The sequence below is a fragment of the Corvus kubaryi genome, unplaced genomic scaffold (assembly GCF_017639235.1).
Source record: "Corvus kubaryi isolate FWS band 111438036 unplaced genomic scaffold, C.kubaryi_AGA036_p1.0 split3-37296, whole genome shotgun sequence".
NCBI classification, from domain to species: Eukaryota; Metazoa; Chordata; class Aves; order Passeriformes; family Corvidae; genus Corvus; species Corvus kubaryi.
Window position 1 is genome coordinate 2,112,823 of NW_024582086.1, and position 21,109 is coordinate 2,133,931.

A 21,109-nucleotide genomic window follows, 5' to 3' on the forward strand; every position below is an offset into this window, starting at 1 on the left:
ATTGTTCCACAAAGCTTAGAACTCTGAGGACAACAAAGCTTACAGTAAGAAACTACTGCAAGAACACCAGACAGTGAGGGATATAATTGTCATTATTCATGTTGTGGCAGTGCTCCTGACATGTAACAGAAAACTTGGATTTTCAGGAAAAAATAGCTATGTTCCCCAGAGAAGTTCAGAGGCTCAGAGGTGTGTGGTTTGGTACTGGCTTTACACATAAAAATTTTATTTTCATGGTTAAATAGCCTTGAAAAATCAACTGCAATTTATGAAGCATAAAATCTATACACAGAAAGGGGAATGTACAGATCAGTATTTTAGGAGGAAGCAGGCTGAGCCAGGATTATTCTGACTGACAAATCTTTCTGCAACTCTGACCAAGAGACAGGACCTTCATGTGGCTATTCTTAGTTCATTTTCTAATCAACACTTTACTTGAAACAAGAGATTGTTAATTCACTGGACTAAAAACAATGCAGTATTTTAGGATTTGCAAGCCCTCTGAAAATTCCTCAACAAAACACCACCAACAACAGCAGACCTCTACTCAGTGGATATGAAGCCTACTGACAACAAGTTCCCTTTTCTGGTTTACCCCTTTACATGATACACAGTGGTATTAGCCCACAGATCTTCCTCAGTGGCCCCTGTAAAACCACAGCACTGGAGCTAACACAAATTGTCAATTCACTCTCCTCAGAAAACACTATAAAAGGTACCAGAACCAAGAATCATCATTTCCCCAGAGGCCAGCTGACCTGCATTTCAAGGTGTGTTTTGTTAAGTTCACTCAGCAAGTATTGTCAATCTACATCTTAAGTAAGGGATCTCTTTTTGTTGACATACAGAGCATCTAATCCTGGCTCTGCAAAGATATTAAGTAAGGGTGCTTAGGATCCCTCTTCAATAATCAGTAATGAGACCTTAAAACTAACCAAGAAGTCCTCCACAGTGATTGAAAATGGATCACCATCACCTTCAATACCTGTCTGTATCCCGTAGTTAAGAGGTTCTTGTTCTGTCTTTTTCAGAACATCTAAGATATTTAGTGTTGCTAATCTGTGTGTCTCCTTTGCTCGGCACATTGTCTGTGCTGGACACCAATTAATTTAATGCAGGCCATCATATTGATCTCACCTTCCAGGAGAGCCAAGGTGAACTCTATGGCAAGGTCAGCTCCAAGCCTGGACACCAATTACAAGTTTCTCATGGAAATTAGTGATCTATCCATATCAACTGTACTGAGATCCACTGGGATAAAAAAGTGCTTGTAATATTTTAGCTCCTCTGTGTGAACCACAAGGAAGTGAAAGAGACAAGTGTTCCACAAATAGACCTATAACACAAGCAAAGTATACATCAAGAGATTTATCTTTCCATATTCTCCGAATAATTGAGATAGCTACATTGTTTAATTTAAAAAAAAAAAAAAGCAAGCCAGCTAGAGAGGAAGCTGAAATCCCCAAATGTTGTTAGGTTAGCTCGTTCTCCCCTCCTCGATATTGGTTAAAAAAAATCCCCCTTGCAAAGTTCTGGGCCAAATCAATGGGTAAACATCAAATGTGCCATCAGCTAGTGTGGGGAAACACAAAAGCTGGAAAGGATTTTAGGTGTGAGAAATAAAAGCAGGCTTCAGAAAATAAAGCAAAAGGATTTAGAATTCAGCTTTGCCTGTGAGAAACTAGAAGAAGATACAGTTATGCAGCACCAAGGACATTAAAACAATGGTTAGGGTTTCTAGGTTTGGCCTAGATAGATTTTGGAGTTGCAAAAAATATGCTTAGCAAGAAAGATAAGTTTAAGGCTTATAATGAGGATTTTGTGTATTGTTAAAGCATAATAGGCCAGCATTGTGTATAGCAGAGGTACGTGTGCTGTTTATGAATTGGTTAAGACAGCTGTCTGTAACTTTTAGACGCATGTTGATTGGCTAAAAGCATTGCCTTCTTTTAAGAATGCTTTGCAATCAGGAAGTTGTTGGATGTCTCAGACCATCTCTTGTGAGACTGATGCAGAAATAAAATAATAAAAAGCTCCTGGAAAGCTTGTCTGGGCTCCCCGTCCTGTTTGTCGGAGATCGCTGACAAGCTAGCAAAGCTTTCGAACGGATTTTCCTTTCTACAAGCCTGCTCATTGAAAGGTTCAAGCTACTATCAAATCTTTTACAATTCTGATTTTCAGCAATTTTAAGGTACTTTGTTTTGTGTAGCTCTGGGAAGCAACTCTTGATTTCTTCAAGAGCAAAGCAATTGGAATATACTTAGTCTTATTAGCCAAATTATTAACAGAAGTTACCATCACCAAACATCCAGCAAAATGACTGAAACATACTGATCGTATGATTTGACAACTGAATTAAAAGGATTTAACATTCTCCTGTGTCATTCTCCCAGGAATATCTGACTTCACACTTTTACAACAGCTTTTCCAATATTTTCTCCCTTTAGCATTCCAATAAAAGCCATTGGCATGTTCTCAAATCCTTCAGTGACTTGTTCATGGTACTTCACTTTTCCCTGTCAAAAGTAAGAAAGGAAATTACTGCATTTTCATCCACCAAAACTAAATAAATTGCAGCAAAATTTTCTCCATCATATATGTTTCATTTGAAACATGCAAGCTGGCATGCACCAGGACAACTGCAAAACCAGGTGGGCCCTTGTGAGGGTCTGCTTTTGTTGTAAAACCTTCTATGTGGAGTCATAACGGGAAGCAGAAGTCACTGCTGTAAAAACACACCAGGACAGATTTATTGTTATGTAGTCCCCAGACAACTGACATGTAGGGGATCATTTCTGCAAAGCCAGGCCTGTCTCTACCCATACAGAACTATGGAATTGCAAATCCAATCATCAAAACCTGACCCATCCCAAATCCTCACGTTTGTAAAAGCTACAGCCTCTTAGCCTTTATTGTTCCCGCTAACAAACTTCTCACACCCATGAACCAACCTGGCTACTAACTCAGCCTCCACCTCGAAAAATAAAATATAAGAAATTCCCTATTAAGTCCCTTTAAAGCCCAGCTCCCAATACTACAAAAACATTCATTCTTGACAGTAATTTCAGCACAATACTACAATGGAAATCCTGGCCCATACTACTAATGACTGAATGAGAAATACACTAATTACTCTAAATATGAAAATCTTCATTACCAGATAAGTGTTTTGAATTATTCTGGAAGCATGCTTCTTCAAAGCCTACAAGTATTCTGGAATATATCTGAGTCTACAAGCTAATATCACATGTCTCAACAAAACAGGGAAGGGATCAGGCATATTTACTACGGTTTAAGTGTCCCCAAAAGTCTCAAAGATCAAGGCAGGGAGAAGGATAGTGTCATGCTGGGACCTCATCTAAACAGCTATGACAAGAGATTTTGCAAAGAGGGAATCTGCAGAGTGAGTACACCTGACAGACAACTGCCCCTTCCTTCCTTCCTTCCTTCCTTCCTTCCTTACCTCCACAACCCACTTTAGCAGAGCGTTCAGACCTTCCTCTCGGCGGTGGTTCCATCGGGTCACAAGAAACCCTTCCATTTGAAGCTCTTTGAAGATCATTGGATACTGCACATAAGGCCCTGCAAGAGAAAGTAACCAGCAAGCCACCTGCAGTATCAGTTTCATTCAGAATAAATCCTAATGCACAAAGTGAGCTTTTAGCCAATAAAGACCACTGAATCACTTTGTTTCAGCCAGAAGCAACAGATATTTTTCCAAACAGAATTTCCAGCACAAAAGACCAAAAATTCATGGATAGACAGCCACCTAGGGAAACAAAGGCCTGATTTATAAAGCTATGGGGCTAAACATTTCTGAAAACAGTTTGATTCAGAAATAAAGTGGCCTCAGCTTCACCTGAGGGACTTCAGCTGAATCTCAAAAATACTGTTTTAACACCTTGTTTGACACCTTGCCAGGCTCTCATGCTCTCTCTAACTCCCAAAGTTTAAGTTATAAGCTCTAGAAAACAGTTTCCTCAATCACAAAAATGTGTGATAGTCTCCTCATTCCCAAAAGCCTGTTCCATTTTTTTAAAGTGATCTGAGAGTCCAAAGCCGGTCAGCTGCCAAAGAGAACACAGTTCTCCCATTTCTTCTAGAAGGAAAATCTGTAAAATTTAATGTTATTGAAAATGAATATTCATTCAGCCACATTTCTCAGCAGTTTCATTAGTAGCTGAAATCTTATGAGGAAAAAAAAAAAAAACAAAAACCTGCATCATCTAAAAACCTGGGGGAAAACCATTATCTCATCTTAAAGTATGTACTACTGTATATATGGCATCATGACACCACACCTGTTTTCTGCTGATCTGTATCTGCTTAGGGCCCTGTGGAGTCCTGTTTTAAGTATTTTAACCACTCCTTCATTTCTAATCAGCTGATGTTCACCAGATAGTGTACACAATGAGTGCATGTACACAGAAGGAGTGTGGTTCCAGTGTCCCACAGCAGCAGTTAGTTACCCAAATGTACACACATATATACACTTAAATGGCACAGGGAAGTAAACAGTAGACTCTCATTATGTCTTTCTGCCATCACCAAAGAGAAAATCAATTTAGACACAATAAATCAGGTCCTCACCTTTCTGAGGCACAGAGTCATTGTACTCAGAGATGGCTCCACAGACTGCAATCCTTCCATACTTCTTCATCTGGTTGATAGCAACACTGGCAAATTCTCCGCCCACCTATAAGAACCAGAGCATGTGCAGCATTAGAGACAATCCAGTGTTTAGCACTGACTGTCAAAATCTGCCAATATTGCATTGTTGCACCAACAGGTTCAGTCTGGGGAAGCAACTTCCACTACCCCAAAGACTTGGTGCCTGCAGAAACCCTTGCGTTTACACAGTGCTATGAGGACTCAATCTCACTCTTCCAAAAATTAGTCATGAATGTAGGAAATCAGCTTTAATTCCAAATCTGCTTCATGAAGCTTGGTTTGGAAGCATCAGGCAGGACTAGCACACAGGTCCCTCCTCCTAAGGGTGCTAAGAAGCACCATCTCTGCTTTTCCGACACACCAGTCTGCACTTCTACATTTTCACATCATGGTGATGTAAGTTTTTACTTAATGGTTCTCATCTCCAGAACAGGGATGTGCTGTGAAAAGAAGCTTTTAATGGTGAGAAGATCTAATAAAATTTACTGCTGTGGGGAGCTCTGCATAAAAGTTGGAAGTGAAAATTAAGGGAATGGCCATGGCCATAAAACCTGTTTGGGACATGAAATTTGGAAGGCTAATGCAAAGTGGCAGGAGCTCCAGCCACAGAGACAAGCATTTTGCCCCAACACCAAATATTCCTTTCAACTGCCAAGAAAGGAAGAACCTCAAGACCTTCATCCGTGGATTGGCAGACACACTGCTGAAGGAAAGAAATGCTAAAGAGGCGACAATGGCTTCTTTAAACCAGGTAGCTAGCCAGGGAGTTTAAGGCCAATATATCAGCTAATACCCCTGTGACCAGGTATTATATTATCAGGTATAATGTATATGTTAGCTGTATTAGGAAATTAAAAGAGCCAGGGCTGGTTCTCTGGCTTGAAAGTGAACTGACGCAGTTTAACTGCATCCATACTGTTACACTTTCTAAGTCTTCAAAACAAGATGCTTACATTCAAACACCTGGCAAGAAGAGTATACAGCCCCCATTAATTCCAGCTATATTTGGGAGATGTCAGAAACATCTGAGGGCTGCTCCAGTAGTTTTGCAAGTGGGCCTTGCTACTGTTTTGTTTATGGGTACCAATGCAGCCCCCATGACCACATAATGCAGAGCCATCCACACTCACTCCCCTATCAGCAATAGCAGAGAACTGCCTGCGGTCCAAGGTGGGGCCAGGAATGGACTGGATCAGTTAAATGTTATTGTGACCATCACCCCCCAAAATGTGCCATGCTTTTCAGAGAGTGAAGTACAACTTCTCTTTCTCCATCCACAAACACTGCCAACAATCCAGCTTTGCCTTTTGGATCTTGTTCTTTCTGTTACTGCCCAAGTCAGCTGCAGAAGTATGTGTAGGAAGGGAACAGAAAAGCAGTAAGCTCCTACAGAGACCATTGCTTGATTAAATGGACCTCCATATTGAGTTCCCGGAGTAGACTTCAATTAGATGTATACAATATTGAGTTCCTGCTATAGTTTAAAGAAAATGACAGCTCCTCAAGACAAGGCCTTCTCTCTGAACTTACATTGTCAAAGAAACAGTCATAGCCATCAGGAGAGGCTTTACTCAGTGCTTCATCCAGAGATTTAACAGTCTTGTAATTAAAGGCTTCATCAAAGCCTAATTTTTTCAGATAGGCAACCTTGTCATCTGAACCAGCACAGCCGACCACTTTGCAACCCTGCAAGGAAAGGAGAAAAACATTTATAAACATCCCCTGACAACACAGGCTGACACTCAGAGAGGGCTGGGTGAAGGGCTCACCCTTAAAGTCAGGCTGTTGTCAGCATATGAGCTCCTGAAACATTCAACTAGATTTGCTGTGTCTTCAGGAGCTTTTCCATGTCAAGGCCCTAGTGCAGGCATGCTTTCAGGGACGCTTGTCCTACTGATCATTCATGGCCTTGTTGCCCTGTTTTACAGCTAAGTCTTCTCAGCAGCAAGTATGAGCAGTTCAAGCCACTCACCCCAATTTTAGCGAGCTGACCCACCACAGAGCCCACAGCGCCAGCTGCAGCATTAACCAGCACTGTCTCTCCTGGCTTCATCTTGCAGACCTCCAGCAGACCAAAATATGCAGTGAGGCTGCAAAGAAAAGGAAAGAATGCTCAGTGAGGAAAAAAAGACGACAGACACAGAAGTGTGACTTGACCACACTGAACCAAAGTATCATCACCACCAGAACAAGATTAAGTTTTCCTATTTTGTGAAACACAAAACCTAATCCCACCTTCTTTGGCTTTTTCACAGCCATGCCAGAAAAAACCCACAGATATACTGCTGGGAAAGAGAATGTTGAGGCAGAAATCTCTCTAAAGTGAAAACAGCTTTCATTGTGCTCATTAGTCACAAGGAGAAACACCAATAACTCTGTGACAACTCAGTTACATACTGGAAGAGACAGTAAATCCAAGCTAGACAGAGGTCAGTTGCCAGTTGGTATCTACCAGATTAAATGATACTCATCACAAATCGAAGCTGACAGAAAAAGATAAAAAGGGTGAGGAAAACTTGCTGAACGAATGGGCTCACTGCTCCTGAGGACTACTGTGCACAGCTATGGTTTGTCTTGGTTTGAGACAAATTTGAAGGAAAACGTCCGAAATGAACATCCCTCTGTTAGAAGGCAGATTTCAACAGTCCCTCCCCCACCCGATTCCAAAAGAAATTCCTTGGAGGAAAGCAGAAAAAAACTATTTATTTAACAAGCAAAGTGCATGTAGGCACAGGGACAAAGAATGAATAACATTAAACAATAAAACCTCTCTCTGGGAGATGACCGAGGAAGATTCAGAATTCTTTGTAGGTGTGGCTCTGCCCTCTCCAGAGCTGGGGTTTGGAGTGGGCCCCTCCAGGCCGCGGTGTAGGGCCTCCCGGTGATGACGTTCCAGAACAGAGCAGAAAAGACCCAAGAAAAGTTCTTGCCAAAGGAGGCAAGCAGCTCAGCTAGCAGGCTAGCTAAAAACCAAAGAGTTTTAACTCTCTGTCTCCCGAGAAAAGGAGCCAAGAGCTGGGAAAAAAAAGCAGGAAGGTGCTTTCCTTGGCTCTGTAGCAGCAGGAATGCAGAGGACTGTATGTCCTTGAGCACAAACCACTCTGAAAAATTCGCCTGCTTCTCTCCCCCCTCTCCTGAGAAACTGCTTAAAGACACAGGAAGGCACAGGATTCATGTCTGGCATAGGGCAGATGATAGGGAATATAGTATCATACAGTCACCCCGGGACATAGGTAAAACACAGAATCATGAAGGTTGGAAAACACCTCCAAGATCATTGAGTCCAACCTTGTCAACTAAACCTTAGTGTGAAGTGCCACATCCAGTTGTTTCTTGAGCACTTTCAGGGATGGTGAGCCCACCACTTCCCAGGGCAGCCTGTTCCAATGCCTGACAACCTCTTCTGTGAAGAAATTCTTCCTGATGTCCAACCTGAACATCCCCTCATGCAGCTTGAGGCCATTTCCTGGTGTCCTATTACTTGTTATCTGGGAGAAGAGACTAACCCCCATTTGCCTATAACCTAGGCAAATGGGGGTCAGTAGTTGTAGAGAAGAGTAAGGTCTCCTTGAGCCTGTTTTACTCCATGCTAGGCAAGTCCAGCTCCCTCAGCTGCTTCTCATCAGATTTGTGCTCCAGATCCTTCATCAGCTCTGTTGCCCTTCTCTGGATATGCCCCAGCACCTCAAAGTCCTTCTTATAGTCAGGGGCCCAAAACTGGAAACTGTACTTCAGGTCTCAGCAGTGCACTAGTAATCTGTAGGAACCACTGAAGTAGCTCATCAACTGGCCCAGAATCCCTTAAAACTCTTCTTCTAATCTCTAAATTCAAGCTTAGAGCTTCCCACATGGTCTCATCTGAAAGGGTTAACTGAATCCCTCTATAAGACATCTAGAAAAAACATGCATCTTGACTGATGTTAAAATGAAATCTGAGAAGTTATCCACCACACACAATTTTACAATAATTTTGAAAGCCTTTCAGGCATTAGGACTAAGTCCTCATCTCCCATAAAAACTACAGAGAATGAGGTAAGAAATGCAAGCAGATGACTGAGAGACTCCAATAGTAAATACAGATTCCAAAGCACAGCAGTTCTGTCTGCTGTAGTGCAATTCAAACGACATCTATTTTGCTACATGATACAGCATCTGTCTTTTGCATTTTGGTGTTGATTCTGGAAATACAGTGATAGCAACAGAGCCCAATCAGAAAAAGCAGACTAATCCAGGTGCCAGTGAAGTTTGAGACTTTCCACTGAGGTTAACACAGACTGAACTAGATTTTATCCAGCTCTTCCTGGATCCCCTTTCTTACTTATTACAGCTCCTCAAGGAGAGGCACAATAATCTCCAAGGTAAATCTGCTCTGATGTAGAGGATAGGCCAAACTTCATGCCCTATACAGGGCAAGGGCACGCAGAAGCACACCTTTCTACCAGCGTGAATAGGCAATATGCTGGTAGAACAAGACAAAGGTCATACAGATAGGCAGAAACCTCCTGCACACTTAAAATCCAGGGGATAGTTGCCTTTTCATCTCCAAACTTACCCTGGCATGCCAACTGTTCCAAGAGCTAGAGATTTTGGGAGTGATTCCGGCCAACTGGAAGGAAGGAGTCGTAGATCTTTCCCATCAGAGATAAAATGAGTTCTCCAGCCCCTATCACACACGACAAAGGCCCCCACTGCAAAAGCAGGATTTTTGCTTTCTACAATCCTGTGTAAAAAGTAAAAAAACACAAAACAAAACAAAACAAAACAACAAAACCAAAAACACAGAAACAAATCAATACTGGCTGGCTCTTCCATTCTTCCTGTAATTCAGAAAATAAATACTTCGTGTCAGGATTTTTATCCCATACCTGCTGATGCTGTCGGTGTCAAGTGCCTTTCCTGAAATGCCTACGACCTCTTACCATGAGGGAAATACTGGCAAGATGATTTTAGATTCAGCCCCACCCAAAAAAACCCCCATTTTCCCACACAAATGCCAACTCTTTCTTTGACTAGCACCAGTTTGGTTTGAGTCAGACCAGGCTTCTGTGAGTTAGAATGCAAGAAAGAGGATGCTGGGATTAAAGCATGGAACAGCAAGGAGTTGCTGCTAGGCTGTCTGTTCTCAGACAACCTGTACCTCATTTAAAAGTTGAAGATCCTGAAGATGGAACCTCTTGGGGTAAAGAAACCAGATAAAAAGCAATATCTTAAATCAGGGAGATATCCATATCAGCAGTCTCTATGCCAAATGAAAATTTCACTTTCTTAGCTCAACAGGAAAACTGTGTTGGAAAGGGGTAGATAAGAATCTTAGAATTATTAGAAACAATTGACCTTCTGTTCATCAGACTTGTTTGTTAATTTATCCCAGCCTTCAATGTTTCTGCAGAGAAACACAAGAGTCAAAAGCCACAGATGTTCCTAGGCAGCAACTTACAGGCAGCACAGCAGGAACAAGCAGACAGAGGGGACATCTGTAGAGCTGAATTACCACAAGCTTGGGAAAAGGATGGATTTAAGGTTATGTAACCCTTTGGCTAGAGCTGTATCTTTGGTGATGGTGAGGTATTCTCAGCTGAAGTAAATAGCATGCATGATTGCAGACACGCAGCTACCACCACATCAGGTTTTAAAAAGTGAAGTTTAACATGTGTGGCAAGTACAATGGTTAGTGCTTCACATTTGTAAGAATTACTTTTGAAGACACTATCATCAGAAACAACATATAGATTTTATCAGAGGCCTAAATGCTCTCCGGAAAGGTAAAAGAGGTTCTTAAAAGAAAAACACATTCCAACCAGTTACAGGTGAGAATATCAGTAGCAGAAGTATGTAGATTCAAGTCAAGGATGGATAATGCAGGCTGCAGATGTCTCAAGTGTCAGCACATTCCTGTTGAGATCTGCCATGCACATTGGTATCAGGAACTGAAGATCTTACCTGGCAACCTGTGTGCCTATCATTATGTCCCCTTCCTTCATGAGCCTTCGACTGTAAGGTCTGTAACACAGGCAAACACAGCTTACTGTACGCAACTTTAACAATGTTCCAGACACACTAAGAATTAGTAGCAACCAATTGACCCAGAAGGAGAGTATCAGCAGTGTTGTTGAACAGATCACAAATAGCTTGTCATTGTAACAGCATAACCGATGTTTTCCAGAGCCAACTACTTGAGCATCCCGGGCAGGAGTGTTGGGGGGATGACACCACTGATCTTCCCAGCATGGTCTACCTCTACATGAAGCTTACATGAAGCTTGAGACACAGGGAACTATCTCTGAATTTAGTGTCCACAAAGCCTCTTCAAACTACCCAGTCTCCCTGTGCATCAACTACTGCTTATTGGGTATATCAGCAATGTCCAACTTAGAATATGTATCTTTAAGTACAAGTTTGCTAAGTTAAATTAAGCAGGAACTGCTATGGGTCTGCAGTCTCATTTGAGTACATTGCATTTCATTTGAAGACATGACAAGGAACAGCAGCTGATTCCAAGAAAAGTCTAGGGCAGCAGAAACATTACCCCAACGTCTAGCTAAATCTGGCACAGCTCTATATTTTGAGTCTTGTAATTAATATGAGTTTTATAAAAAGAAGACAAAGGCATTGAGACTCTGGCGACAGTGGGTGCCGCCAGTGCATGTTGTTTTGAGGTTTAAGTGGCAAATCAAATGAGGCATTTTAGCCAGAAATTCAGAAAGGACAAAAAGGTATACCTCATGTAAGGGTCAACACTGAGAAACACCGATGCAAGCAGCAACTCTGTGATGAAAAACAAAGCAAATTCCTGGATATTAACAGTGCAGTAGAGCATAGTTTCCAGAAGTCAGTTTTCCAGCTAAATTGATATGAACTCCTGACAGCTCAAAGCCCCCACATCCCATCTTTGTTTAGGGAAAACCTACCAGAAATGACTACTACATTCATTAGTTTTGGGTTATTGGTATGCTGTTGAAAAAGAAACTTTCTGCAGTGTATCCTTAGGAAACCATCTTATTTTCAACTCCTCAATTTTGTATATGCCTCCTCTCCCTACAGAAGGGTCACACAGACAGAATTCCTAAGCAAAACTCTAATTTAATTTTGATGCCTATAAAATGTCATTCCACGATTCAGCCAGAAGAGGGTGATAAGACACCCTGGCACAGGTAAATACGAGCTACTTGGTTCCTTAAATACAAGGCATTAGCTTATCTTTTCTAAGTAGCCTAATTCACCTTACTGTCTCTAATAACACCAGTTCTTGGGAAATACATTGTTAAACATGTTTTAAACTTCTCATTTACACAGCACTTTTAGCGGTTCATCTCCACCTACTAATATTTTTCATTGCCTGTGCTGCAGTGGTCTAGCTAGTACAAGCTAGAAATGTATTCAAATACCTTCCCATTACTCAAGAGTGAGCAAGAAAGACACATAACATAACAAGGAAGGCCACTGCCTTTAAAAGTGCCACTGTAGTATGAACTTATGCCTCTTTTTGCTTTAGGGATTAAAGTAGGAAGGAAGAAATTACTCCATGTTCTTAAATACCCACAGGCATGACATTTTTAAGTGCATCTGTATATGTAAGGAGAAAACAGTTTTCTGTAAACATAATTGGTACTTTAATAACCTTCTGCACAATTCCTCCTGCACACCCTTTAAAGTGTGGCAAATTTTGTAAATGACAAGTGGTGAGATGAGGCTCAAGAAAATATGGTAAAAATGTCCATGTGAAACCAAAAATCAAAGTTCATTCTTTTATCAACAGCTCTTGCTGTTGATATGGTAACAAGTTATCATATTCCTTACTGTTTTCAAAACAGAGAAACACAGGAATAAATCTGTCCTTTTTTTTTCTGTTTATATTCAACCTCTCTTCTTGTTGCAACAGAACAAATAAGATAAGGACTGGCAAAAAAAAAAAAATTTTGAATGCAGGCAGAAGTCTTGCCATCTTGCTTCTTTAAATAAAAGATCAGCCTTCACTGACTCCAGCCCTGAGGTCTTTCAGCTATAGCCTCATTCCCAATGCAGTCACTGCTCTCCCTCAGCACTATCCTCAATATTTTCCCTATCAGCATGAAAAACTCCACTGAAAACATACTCCTATAGGGTATCATCTTCTCCATCTTTTCTCAAATGATTTTGCAAATTAAAGTAGACAAAAACCTTTTACTAGTAAAATGTGTTGAGTTTTACTACAGTTACCTCATTGGTTCTGTGTCACAGTCCACTTCTCTCTTTCTACATTAAACAAATTCTGTTTTCCTTGTGGCTTTGAGGTTTCCTTGTCGGTTTTGAGGCCATACCACTTCGGTAATTTTCTCCATTTGCAAACACATTCGAATGCCTTTGCCATCAGGCAGCAAGTGCACTTAGGCAACATGAAACTCTGAAAGGTGTGCTGCAATTGCTGTGTACTGGACTTACAAGAGTTCAGTCATTGTTTCTAAGGGCATTACCAGAAGGCAAGGTGTCTTTGAAACTACCAACCCCATCAGTGTATTTCTTTAGCAATTGTCCTTCTCCCTTAAGGCACATGGCTTGTGACAAGCCGCCAATTTTTGAAATTCCAAACAGAAATATGCAGCTTTATAGATGCACGGGCATACATCAGCTATCAGATAACCTCCACAAAAATTAGTATTAACACTTAGCACTCTGCTCACCTCCATCCTTTAGATTTGGCAGCTCTACCTCTTTCAGGTCAAAGTCACTGGTTTTGGGAAAACCATCAAAATGCTTCTTTAGAACCCATGCCTTGGCAATCACCATCCTGTGCAACAAACACAAACAAAGCACACCAGTCAAAGCGATGCCCAACAGTGGTGGGCTGCTCATGGGGCTGGTTTAGATTTCATGAGGCAAAACACTTATCTCGATAACATGCCAAGAAGACCTCTGCTTGGTTCTGTGGTAATATCATCGGATAAAGAAAATGTCAGAAAAGTCACCTCATTGCTTTAGAAACCCAGATCTTCCTGCGACCTGCCAGACCTCTCTGCCTGCTGGCAGCAAGTCCTCATGTGGGAAGTCAACCCAACAAAATGTGCAACTCCCACTCTAAAGATACTAAAGAAAGAAATCTACTAGTTTTAGGAGAAAAAAAGTCCCATTAGAAAAAAAATTAAAAACTTAAGTCTATTGCTCCCCTTACCTGAACCTAAATTTTTACAAGCTTGAACCAAAGTGCAAGTGAGAAAAACAAAGGTAAGCAAGACCTCTTTCTGTGACACTCATCATATTGAAAGAAAATGCTTCTCCAGTTGTGAAGCTCAGAGCTTGCAATTGGGAGCATATTGCTACCAACATTTTCCATAGACGACAGAAACAAACAAATGACTTGCATTAATTCTATCCTCAGAAGTCCCTTTCCCTTCTTATACCCAAGTGAAAAAGAAAGAGAATCTTATACTTAGAGCAGGCAGGTGAAAACGGGGTCTTCTGCTGACAAGTCAATAACCTTCTACATCCGACTCAGTCAGTGACTGGACTCCTTCGGTCACACACACTTTAAAAAGGCGAAATGTCTGCTGTCAGCAGTACACTTCCCCAGGATTAAGTGTAAACCCTCAGTAAACATAGCATAGGTCACACCCAGTGTGATTCACCTTCCTCGCATTAAGATTTGAGATCAGTCCTCCAAACCACCCCCAGTTAATTGCCCAGCCAGTTGCACAGGCACATTATCAAGCATGCAAAGCTAAATGCACACACTGCATGGTTCTAGAACCCAAAAAATACTGCAGTCTGGAGACCAAGACTATCCACCACAACAGGAGTTTCTTCAAATCACATTTTACTCATCCAGAACTCTTAAGAGTTCTACCTCTGTGGAAAAATATCTAATTAAAAATTAATGTCAATTTCATTGCTCAATTCATAATTTAACACAGCAAATGGCCCATATGTTTGCCACTCAAGGTCTGTGCTCTGACATGTTCACTGTTCCCAGCGCAAGGAGAGCTTGTGTGGCTAAGTCTCCATCTGCGAGCCACCTTAAGAAACAATTGGCATTTTGCCCCAACTATGTTGCAATGAGATATGTAGCATGGGGGAAAACTTTGTCCAGGGGACCATCTTCACCTTTTGTTCTTTTTGTGAAAACGCACAAGTACAACATGAAGGGTGAAAAGTGTAGAGAAACCAATACACAGCAACGTGTTCAACTACAAAACACATGAAGACAGAAGTACTAATTAGTAACAAGGACCCGAGAAAAAAAAAAAGCAAAACGTGTTTACTAAAGACACACATGCAAGCATCAGGGAGAACAGGGCAAGTTCTCCACTATTTAGATAAAAGAGTAAGTCACCAAATCCAAAAACTAATCAGCACTCAACTCACACAACTTTCTATGATGAAACAGAGATATTCCGTGTTCCTCAATGACAAACACAAGTGAGGGTTTCCTGCACCAGAAACGTGTGCTGGGGAAATCACCTCTCACAAAACGAAAAAAGTATAATCAAAATCAATGTCAAGGCCTCCCACAGTCGGTAAGTTGGCAGCCAAAGCCAGCATTTGTATCTGCCACTATATGTATCTGCTTTGGTATCAACAGTGTTTGGCTGTAACAAGATACCATGACACTGCAGCAACAACAAAGCAAAGCCAGAAAACACGTTTACAGGAGCAAAAGGTGTGTCCAGAGTAACACAAAACTGATACCACTCACTAGCTTACACTCACAGGCGTTGAGAGGGATTTGTCCCACCTGTGTGCCCCGCATTTGGATAGGTACCCAAGTGCCCCAACCAGGAATGAGCAGGGATAAAGGGATGATGGCTAGGCTGGCAGCCATTCACTGATGTGCCATTTGTACCCGCAAGAGCAAGCCATCCGTGATTCAGAAATGCTTTGTCTTCCACAGTGTCACACGTTTGTGAATCATCAATATCGACTCCCTGCTTTTTGTCTCTTTTGTCTGCATGCCTCCAAGGCACAGCCCTGTTCTTTATTTTCCCACTATCCTATCTTAATAGCTTGAGTCTCCATGTCTGAGTACAGGAACTTACTACTTGCCTGAGGGCTGTCCTTTGTTTTCCCTACCTGGCACTGTCAAACGAGCTGTAATCATGACGATCTGCAAATCTACATCCTATCAGTACGGGCCTTTTCTGGCTCTCTTCTGTTGTTTCCCCGGGTGCTTCCACTCTCACACCTCCCATTCATCCGAATCCTCACCTTCCTATCAAAAATCTCCACTTTTTGTAATACACCGGTTTTTTCAGCAGAGCAATGATTCCACCTAGGATCAATACTGAAAGACTAATTTCATTGAACCATTTTTTATTATATTTAGGCCTAATTTTAGAAACAGGACAAATTCTCTGCTTACCATTTCTCTTTTTCTACTGCAATTGCATCATTATAGCCACTTCAAGACTAGAAGACCTTTCTGTAGGTTGTAAAACAAAAAGACCCAAAGCAAACAGAAAACAGAACACAGACACATGTGTGATTAATGGATACACAAAGTAATTTCCAAGTTAACAAACCAAGACTATTTTGTATATTTAGATACAAAATCCTGAGTGGTAAGTACTACATTGCTTAAGCATATCAAATAACCCCAAAGGATAAACAGCAGTGATACAACATTTGTGGGGTCCAGTTAAATCTTACTGGACTAAGCATGCCATAGCCACAACCTCAGCTCCAAGAACAGTAACCTGCTCTTGTAAACTGCAAAACTGCTTTGTTTTCAAGGTCAGTAGGTTTGAATAATACATTTGACAGTGAGTTATATCTTAGTTAACCAGGAGTTCTGTGATTTTTAAAAAAATTTTGTAATGAACTATGTTTAATTAGTTTAAAAATATTTGACTGTGATTTTTGATTCTGGTTGATTCTGAGCTGGTTTTGATTTAGATCTGTGTTGGCTGAGTGACAGTAGAAAACCCTGAGAAATTACCTCACTGCACATGCAGAAAGGAGCTCCATGGACCCATACCCCTTAGAGAACTTAATCAATAGTTGAAGAACAAAGTTCAATAAAGAATTATTTAATGGTTATCAATTAACTAGAGAATAATTAGAAGTCATAGAACAAGACAGATATCTTGAGAAAGTTAAGGAGTCAAAGGCCTATACACCTCAGAAAACTTGATTAATACATTGCAGGTGCAGTAAGGGAGCCATTTCATAGTCGAGTACACCCCACAAAACTTAATCAGCAGTAATTGTCTAACCAGGACAGTAAATTTAATAAAACACTGTCTAGCTATGGATAAAACTTGGGTTATCCATTAAACAAAGATGGATGAAATGTTCTGGAAGTAATTAAAAGAAACAAAACACATATACCATGATGCAATAAATTGGGCAGCTGTTTCTTTGAACATGTCTGTGGCAAATAAATTCCTCATATGTTGCCAATTTTGACTCAAAATTGTTACTAGGAATGTTTGTCTAACAGCTTTTTGCTGTTAGATTTATAACTCTTTGTTTCACTTTTGCGTGTTTTCTGTATAAAGTGTTTCATAGACCATTATAATCATTACAGTAAAGAGACTGCTATGATAACTTGAGAAAGAACCAATGACAGTGATAAGAAGACTGTTTTAAAAATAAGGGGATGCATTTCTGCTTGATTTTCTTAAAAAAGAACCATCAAAGCCTTTGAAGTGAACTCCAAGACAGCATTTATTCTGATGTCCTTCAAACCCTCCTTGCCCTGTGGTCTAGCCCATCAAGTTACCAAATAATAAAGACTATCAAGGAAAGAACTAATAGATTGGGAAATCTTGGCTTTTTGCACTAAGAATATACATAAAAAAGCAAAGATCCCATCTGTGTTCAGACACTGCAGTTGCTGCAAACTGTAGCAGAGCTGAAAGCTAAGAACCTTCACACAGGTAATCATAACTCAGGTACCCAAAATCAGCATGGATAAGGAGGTTCACAATGCAGGGGAAAATGGAAGAGAGAAGGAAGAGGTGAAAACCGTAATTCCATAATACATACTAGCAACTAGAAAAGAAGGTCAGGAATAAAAGAGACAGACAAGTCTGAGAAAATTGAAATAGTTTGACTGGAGGCCGAAGAGCTAGTGGTGATACCTGAAATCTGGGAATCTTCACACTAAAGCAGAAAAGCAGTAAAGTTCTCAAGGGAGCATGAGTCAAACCAGAGAAGTTTACCTCTCTTAAGTAACCTCAGCTATTATTCCTGACTGGTGTGGTATGGTTTCCTAGCCTGGACTTGCCCACATCTAACCGTGAGGACAAAATCCTCTTAGAAACCTGTCAGTTACATATGAGTTCAATTCAAATTTTGGGTTAGCTTAACAGTTCATCTTCCTGACAGTCACAATTTGCAGATATGATTGTGGTACTTTTCCTTGTACCTCCATTCTGAAGCAGCTACACCTATGGTCACACCCACATTGCAAGAAAAGGGTATGATTAAAAGCTGAGTGAAGTGTATCTCAGACATAATTAGTTTGTAGATTGGTTCTGAGGAGAAATTCACCCATTATCACAACAGCAAAGCTTTTCTAATCGTCATCTTATCTATTTTCTTCTGCCAGATCCAATTTATTTGTATTCTGCAGTATTTCAAAGCAAAGTGCCAAGAACCAGCATAAGGGACAAATACCTCAAAAAAGAAAAACAAGCCACAAAAAAACCCCAAATAAGCATAAAAGGACTTCTTGGCAAGTCCTGCCAAGGGCATAGTAACCCAGAGGCCACCTCACGATTTCCTATACACATACAAGGATTACCAACCACGTAGGCCTCAAATCCTACATACCTACAAGTTTTAGCAAAAATTAGTCCTCCCCACTTGGCTTAATTCTTACAATGCTTTTTCAATTGTATTTTTTTTCCCCTGTGATAAGAACAAAGTAAAGGCAAACCACTCCCATGCCACTTTTGGCAGAGACCATACTGCAAATATCCACGCAAGCATGACACTGCATTATGAAACAATAAAGTTGCAAAATCACTTCCTTATGCAATACTATCAAATCTTGGAAAAAGGTCAGATTGAAGGTGACTAGTTACCACTCTGCTAAATGACTGTGCCACCCTGCACATTGTTACAAGGTTGCAATTCCAACGGAGGTTCAAAGGAGGAAGTTCACAAGGGGAAGTGAAAAGGGAAACCAACGCCATCACAGAAATAGGTCAGCTGCATTCATCTCTCAGAAATTGCACATAAAGACCATATCACTCTCTACACCCACTGAAAACTCTATACCCACTCTCTACACTGTGAAAGGAGGTTGTAGCCAGGTGGGAGGCTAGTCTCCAAGTGACAAGTGACAGGTTGAGAGGAAATAACCTTAAGCTGAGCCAAGGGAGGTTTAGTGTAGGTGCTATGAAAATATTCTTCACAGAAAGGGCTGCAAAGCATTGGAACATGTTGCCCAGAGAACTGGTGAAATCACCATATCTGGAAGTGTTCAAAAAAATATGTAGATATGGCACTTGAGGATACGTCTACTACATGGACAAATGACATTCATCTACTGGTGAACATGGCAGTGCTAGGTTGGACTTGAGATCTTAAAGGTCTTTTTCCAACTTTAGCAATTCTATGGTTCTATGGGGTATGGCAGGTGATATGGGCTGACAAACAAAGCTGAAGCTTCTTGAAAGGCCAGCTGTGCTTTCCCAGTCACTGCACAGCACCCTAAATTGCTTTCAGGCACTTTTTGTACTTCTGCTATACTTAAATGCTGATACAGGACAAACACATGTTGCAACATCAGTAAATGCAAAATTTCCTCAAAGCTGTAATAACATACTATAGCTCAGTTTCACTTCTTAGGTTTGCAGAGATAGGCCTGTTAGTGCACCACAGAGAGAAATGTTTAATCTACTTGATTTTACAGCTGCCAAAAAAAACCTTTGAGTTTTTAAAAGCTTAGATTTCTACAAAGGTTAAACATCCCCTTGCAGTGTGCACATCTCTTGCAGCATAGTGTACTAAGTGAACTCAGAAGGCAAGAGACAAGCTTCAATCTGGTGCTTTCTAGCACCACCGATCTCTCTGAAGCCCCCTCCTGGATTTCTGTAATATTACAAGGGTAGTTTCAACCTTGAACAAGTTCCTGCCTGTAACATGCACAACCAACTTCTCCCTCAAAGATGGAAACTTGCTGCTCCAGCCCACTTAGCACATACAAGACATACCTCTGATCTGTTATCTGGTATCTGTTACCTGTTATTTGTAATATTAAGGAGACCGAGATAGATAAATTAAAAATTAAAGTGACATGAGGAAAAAAAGAAGGGAGATGTTAACGAGAGTCTAAGGAAACAAATTTTAAGAGTGGAATCACAGATCAGTGATCAGCACACTGACAGGCGAAGTTGTATTACTTTTGAAAGATAAACATTTCACAGTCTCTTCAGAAATTGTTCAGGCAACCTGTCTAATATCTGACCTTGCCACAGTCTGGCAGCAGAAATCTCAGAACTCTCCATTGTGCTATTTTTCCCAGTATGGTGTCCAGAGGTAAGCAAGTGAGCAGCAGATAAGGCACCATCAAATGCTTCTGGCTGCAGTAGTTCCAGCTGCAGTGCTGTCACTAGTAGTGCCTTAAACAGCTGCATCCAATGTAATTCCTGAAGCAAGCAAATACACTTTATTTTTTTCCCTAGTGTAATATAGACCTGCACTCTGAATTATTTCAAATAACTAAAATAACATCAAACCCAGTAGTTCAGGACACCAAGTTTTACAGCAGACCTCAGCAGTAACACTGTCCAGCTGACAGTGTAAGACTGGAGCCAGCCTGCAAAATCCTGGTCCATTTACACAGCACGACTAAAGCAGGCTCAGGAATGAGTAAATGCATCCAGCCGACTTCACTCTCCCGCTTTGACCGGTGCAGAAATAAATAGACAGCTACTGTTCTTCCAGTGACACGTACTCACACATTTTGAACAAATTCTCCTTATTCTGCTTGAATGGAAGCACGTCTATGTAAATCACAGCAACAGATTTGAACAGGCACAGATGGCGATTATTTTTCCCCTTTTTTTTTTCTCGGGGGTGGAGGGGGTGGTATAGTAGGATTGCATTGAAAGTATAGAACCGCACTTCCTTCATTTTAATATAATTTCAGGGCGGTACAAAAGCACTTCCCGCCGCAGCCTGGAGTTAACGCTCAAGCTCCTCAGCCCCGCTACAGAACCCCACACGAACGCCCAGGTGCCACGTCCACCCCCACATCCCCCGGGCACCACAGGCCTCCGGCCGCCCTCCTTCAAGGGGCCGGCACCCGCCATTTTCCGCCGGGTCGCGCCCCCGTCAGAGGCGGCGGAGCCCTTTCCTAGCTATACCCGCCGTGCCTTTCCTGCCTGCCTGCCCGGGGGTGCGCGCTGTCCCCTCCGCCCGCGTTCCGGCAGCGTTCGCTCCTGCTCCCAGAAGCGCCAGGCGCGGCCCTGCACCGCCCCTCTGCTGCCGGGGAGGGCAGGGCGGGCCGGGCAGG

At 41.4% G+C, this 21,109-nt stretch overlaps 1 protein-coding gene across 8 annotated transcripts; it reads right to left on the reverse strand.

Moving 5' to 3' along the window:
* Window positions 1-190: 190 nt before the first annotated feature.
* Window positions 191-21,083, reverse strand: PTGR1 (prostaglandin reductase 1). 8 transcript variants are annotated; one of them, XM_042015328.1, is made up of 10 exons: window positions 20,983-21,083; window positions 13,329-13,435; window positions 11,391-11,436; window positions 10,612-10,671; window positions 9,224-9,391; window positions 6,644-6,761; window positions 6,202-6,357; window positions 4,591-4,696; window positions 3,464-3,582; window positions 191-2,516 (listed from the first exon to the last, which is right to left on the reverse strand). In XM_042015328.1, exons 2-10 carry the CDS (start codon window positions 13,432-13,434, stop codon window positions 2,406-2,408), a joined length of 990 nt encoding a protein of 329 aa, XP_041871262.1. In that variant the 5' UTR covers window position 13,435; window positions 20,983-21,083; the 3' UTR covers window positions 191-2,405. The 8 variants fall into 8 exon arrangements, with proteins under 8 accessions (XP_041871262.1, XP_041871261.1, XP_041871260.1 ...); XM_042015327.1 differs by having other exon boundaries at window positions 20,979-21,079; XM_042015326.1 differs by having other exon boundaries at window positions 20,975-21,077.
* Between the last annotated feature and the right edge of the window lie 26 nt (window positions 21,084-21,109).

What these genes read in the sequence shown, in the direction of transcription:
- PTGR1 (XM_042015328.1), bottom strand. Translation starts at nt 13,434, where the DNA reads ATGGTGATTGCCAAGGCATGGGTTCTAAAGAAGCATTTTGATGGTTTT. An exon ending in GGAACAGTTGGCATGCCAGG is followed by an intron (nt 6,762 to 9,223) that starts GTAAGTTTGGAG and finishes TTTTCTTTGCAG; the next exon opens with CCTCACTGCATATTTTGGTC. An exon ending in GTCAGCTCGCTAAAATTGGG is followed by an intron (nt 6,358 to 6,643) that starts GTGAGTGGCTTG and finishes CTTTCCTTGCAG; the next exon opens with GGTTGCAAAGTGGTCGGCTG.